Source organism: Sorex araneus, chromosome 2, assembly GCF_027595985.1.
Source record: "Sorex araneus isolate mSorAra2 chromosome 2, mSorAra2.pri, whole genome shotgun sequence".
Lineage (NCBI taxonomy): Eukaryota > Metazoa > Chordata > Mammalia > Eulipotyphla > Soricidae > Sorex > Sorex araneus.
This window is the reverse complement of record NC_073303.1, coordinates 37,004,864-37,009,235: the sequence shown is the minus strand read 5'-3', so window position 1 is coordinate 37,009,235 and position 4,372 is coordinate 37,004,864. Positions and strand designations below refer to the sequence as shown.

General features: G+C 58.1%; 1 protein-coding gene across 1 annotated transcript; it reads right to left on the bottom strand.

Moving 5' to 3' along the window:
- Positions 1-860: 860 nt before the first annotated feature.
- Positions 861-4,052, bottom strand: LOC101555703 (HLA class I histocompatibility antigen, B alpha chain-like). The gene is made up of 8 exons (XM_055127603.1): positions 3,986-4,052; positions 3,436-3,702; positions 2,982-3,260; positions 2,158-2,433; positions 1,923-2,039; positions 1,463-1,495; positions 1,281-1,328; positions 861-1,135 (listed from the first exon to the last, which is right to left on the bottom strand). Exons 1-8 carry the CDS (start codon positions 4,050-4,052, stop codon positions 1,131-1,133), a joined length of 1,092 nt encoding a protein of 363 aa, XP_054983578.1. The 3' UTR covers positions 861-1,130.
- Positions 4,053-4,372: the final 320 nt, after the last annotated feature.

Here is a 4,372-nt window from a genome sequence, read left to right as displayed (position 1 = left end):
GCGCCGGGGGCAGTTCCTGGGTGTGACCACCTAGCTACTGGAAAATGGGAAATCTGGGCGGAAGAGGACCAGTCCAGTCCATATGTATATATATATATATATATATATATATATATATATGTATACATATATATATGTAAAAATATATGTCCCTCTAAGTTTGGTTGCCTTCTACTTTAAACCCCACTAATATGCTACTCTTGGAATATTAGTGGTGTGAGGTAACACATGTTGGGCGGCTATAAATGCAGCCTCCAGGTCCAGGAGAAAGTTTACTCATGGGTGAGGCTCTGCCCAAGAGAAACACGTGCAGTTTGAGGCAATTGACACTAGTGTGTACACTCAAGTTAAAATTTACAATAAGATATATTGTTCTCATGTGTTGGGGTTTGTCGTGGGTCACACAATCTCTGGGATATAGAATGTAGAAATATTTTAAATAGAGTAACACACTGGGATTTCAGGAAAAAACACAGGGGTTAGATGGACCTTGAGCAGTACAGGGGAAGGCTCTTACCTTGCATGTGGCCAACCTGGATCTGATCCCACATGGTTCCCTGGGCCTGCCGGGAGTGACCCGTGAGTGCAGAACCAGGATTGGGCCCCTCTCCCCCAAAGCAACAAAGGAGTTAGAGGTTCATCAAAGCCCACAATGACTGAGACAGAGACAGACTGGGCACACCTCTGTCCCCTCCCTTTCCCTCACAGCCTCTCTGGTCACAGGTGGGACAGACTCAAATCAAAACAGAAAACACAAGGAAGGTCTCAAGATTTTAATTTTTTTCTTCTCAAAATTCAGGGATTTCCTTTATTAACCCTCAACCCCACAAAACAGGAATTAGAAAAATGCAAATCAGATGTTGATTTCAGTAAGGGAGAAACATTATTCAGGGAAACAAGAAGCTAACACAGATGGAGACGGCTGAGTCCTGTCTCTGCTGGCACAGCCCAGAGCATCAGGGAAGAGAACGCAGGTCAGTGTGGAGGGCCTGGTGGGCAGGGGTGGGTCAGTCTCCCCCATCACAGAGTGTGACAGGACACAGACAGACTCAGGTCCCAGGGCAGAAGGAGAATCAGCAGTTCTTGAGTCACAACTTTGAGTTGAGAGGAAACCCAGCGGGGCAGCTGTCTCACACTGTGAGAGAAAAGAATGAAGAGACCCAGGTGAGTGACAGAAGTGGTGACATCCTGAGCAAGCTCCCAGCATCCCACTCAAAGAACCCCCAAACCCAGTCCTGTCCCCTCTGTCCAGTCCCGCCCACTCCAGTCTCGAGTCTCACCTCTAGGTTTTGTGAGAGACTCATCCGAGCCCTGGGAACTGTCGCTGTCTGGGGAGGAACAAACAGGCCAAGGTCAGAGCCCCAGTGGGTGGGACTAGAGGAGGAACTAGGGGTGCGGGAGCTCCCATGGGCTCCGGTCTCTGTCTCCAAAATTCCAGGGCCCCAGCCCTGCCCACACTTACTTGCAGCCTGAGTGTACTGTCCTCCTTTCTCACCTGCGGGAAGGAAACAGCCCAGGGAAGGTTGGGGAGAGCACTGGGTCCTGAGCCCTCAGAGCAGCTCTCTAGGCCTGGACCCCAGGGAAGCCTCAGAACTCTGAAGACTGAGGGCAGGACCAGGAAACACGCAGGACAGAGACGCTCCAGGATGAGCAGCCTCTCCTGGCGGTCTGTGCTCACAGAGACAGTCCCTGTGACCTGGGACCCTGGGAACCAGGTTCATCCCCAGCTTATGGGGGTGAAAGTGTCTTTCTTGAGCAAAACTGAGAGCGGCACACACAGGGGAGTGTGAGCTACAGCACAGGGGCAGGTGGTTCTCTTGCAAATGAGGTAGGAGAACTAATATGGGTGAGACCCCCAAAGTGGGACAAGATTCAAGACCTGCCGTGTTGGACAGATTCCCCCCAACCCACCCCCATCTTACCTGAGCGCTTCCTCCTGCTGATCACAGCTGCCACCACAGCTCCAATGACCACAGCCCCGAGGACAGCCAGGCCGACAATGATGCCCACAGTGAGGATGGTGGGCTGAGAAGGGGGCTCTGGGAAGGGAGGAAGGAGAGGGTCTGACCCCAGCCCCAGCCTGACCCTCCAAAGTTCCCCAGAGGGGCCAACCTTGATTCCCTGAGAACAGGCTCTGTGCCCCGTCCACCTCCTCACCCCATCTCAGGGTGACAGGCTCCGACAGGCCCTGGTGCTGCACACGGCACGTGTATCTCTGCTCCTCTCCAGAAGGCACCACCACAGCCGCCCACTTCTGGAAGGTTCCATCCCCTGCAGGCCTGGTCTCCACCAGCTCTGTGTCCTGGGTCAGGTCCTCCCCATCACGCTGCCAGGTCAAGGTGATGTCGGCAGGGTAGAAGCCCAGGGCCCAGCACCTCAGGGTGACCTCCCGGTCAGAGAAGGGGTGGTGCGTGATGTGGCTTCTGGGGGCTTCTGAGGAGGAACAATGAGAAAATTCACACTTTGGGTCACGTCCACAATTAGGTTGAACAGGATAATTGGTTTGGAATAGGAGGTAAAAATCCAGACACAAGCTTGGCTGGGGAAACTGGATAAAATCCTAATTCCTTGGAAAGTTCTAGAACAGGGTTTGGGAAGGAGGTTCGGGTCTCTCAGGAGACACTGACTCTGTCCTGCCCTGGGTGGAGGGTGAGGGACTGAGAGAAGCAGGAGTCAGAGCTGAGACCTGAGAGAGTTCACAGGTGGCTGCTGGGCCCCAGGGAAGCCATATTCGTTATTTCAGAGAAGGTCGCCCCTCCCCCCACGCTCCTACACTGAGAAACTTCAAGGTCCTGAGGATACAGGGTGGCCTGAGGGGAGGGCGGGTCTCTGTGGCACAGAACATGGAAACCAGGCGGGTCCGTCCCTCTCCTGACTGAAGAAGGGGCGCTGTTCGGACACTGAACCCCACTATGTCCCCCCTGTGGGGAGTCGACCCTTCCCTGGGCGGTCAGGGGTCTTCACCACCCGGGACCCGGTACCTGCGCGCAGCAGCGTGTCCTTCCCGTGCTCCAGGTATCTGAGGAGCCAAGGCACGCAGGTGTTCTCCAGGTAGTTCCTCTCATACTCAGCCTCACCCCCCTGCTCCCACTTGCGCTGGGTTCTCCAAGCCTGCGTGCCCGCCGCCGCCGTCCAGGAGCGCAGGTCCTCGTTCAGGGCGATGTAGTCGGCGCCGTCGTAGGAGTATTGAAGGTACCCGCGCAGGAGGCGCCCGTCGGACCCCACGTCGCAGCCGTACATCCTCTGGTATGTGTGAGAGTCTGACCCGCCCGCACAGATTAACTCAGAACCGAAATCGAAACCGGGGCCCGGTCCCCGCGGCGCCTCCCGGTCAAGGGTCCGGGGCGGGTCCCTCAGCCTCGGGGACTCTCGGACCCGCCTCGGGGCGACCCGGCCCGTCCCCGTGTTGGCTCGTCCCTGCCCGGCCGCGCTCACCCGCCTCGCTCTGGTTGTAGTAGCCGCGCAGGATGCTCAGGTACACTCGGTAATTCTGTGCGTCCGCCTCGGAGATCCGTGTGTTCCGCTCCCAGTACTCGGGTCCCTCCTGCTCCACCCATGGCGCCCGCGGCTCTTCCCTCGGATTCTCCGAGTCGCTGTCGAAGCGCGAGAACTGCGTGTCGTCCACGTAGCCGACGGTGATGAAGCGGGGCTCCCCGCCGGGCCGGGACATGGCGGTGTAGAAATACCGCAGGGAGTGGGGGCCTGGGGGAGGGGAAGGGGTGACACCCGGCCAGACCCGCCCCCCGCGCCCCGGGGCCAGGGTGAGGGAAAGGGAGGGGGCTCCGGAGATGGGAAGGGGGGAGGGACCGAGAAGGGCGAGACTTAGGGGCGCGGGGGGAGTTGGGGGTTGGGGGGACAAGGAGGAACATTTGGGGGCGTCCGGGCAGGGAACCGGAGAAACTCCTTCTCGGGGGTCCTGCACATCAGTGCCTGGCAGTCCCCACCCTTCCCCCGCACCGAACTCCCCTCCCGACCCCGCACTCACCCGCCCGAGTCTGGGTCAGGGCCAGGGCCCCCGAGAGCAGCAGCAGGAGGGGTCGCAGCTCCCACATACTGAAGGAAGCAGGCGGGTTCTGACTCCCTCGCGAGTGCCCTCAGTTTATAACCGGGAGCCGCGTGGACGCTGATTGGCTGATGTAGAAAGCGGTACCCAATGGGAGTGAGGATTGGGGACGCGTCAGAAGTATCCGGGCAGAAGGCGTTGACACAGGTTGCAGAGGGAGAAGTGAAACTCTGGGGAGATCAGGAATCCCCAGGCCTGATCTCCCGCCCCCAATACCACCCTGGGGACACTGGGAGCCACACCTGGGACCTGGGACTTGGCCCTCTCACCTGCTCCCTCACCTGATCTTTGTCACACTGTCTCCCCGTG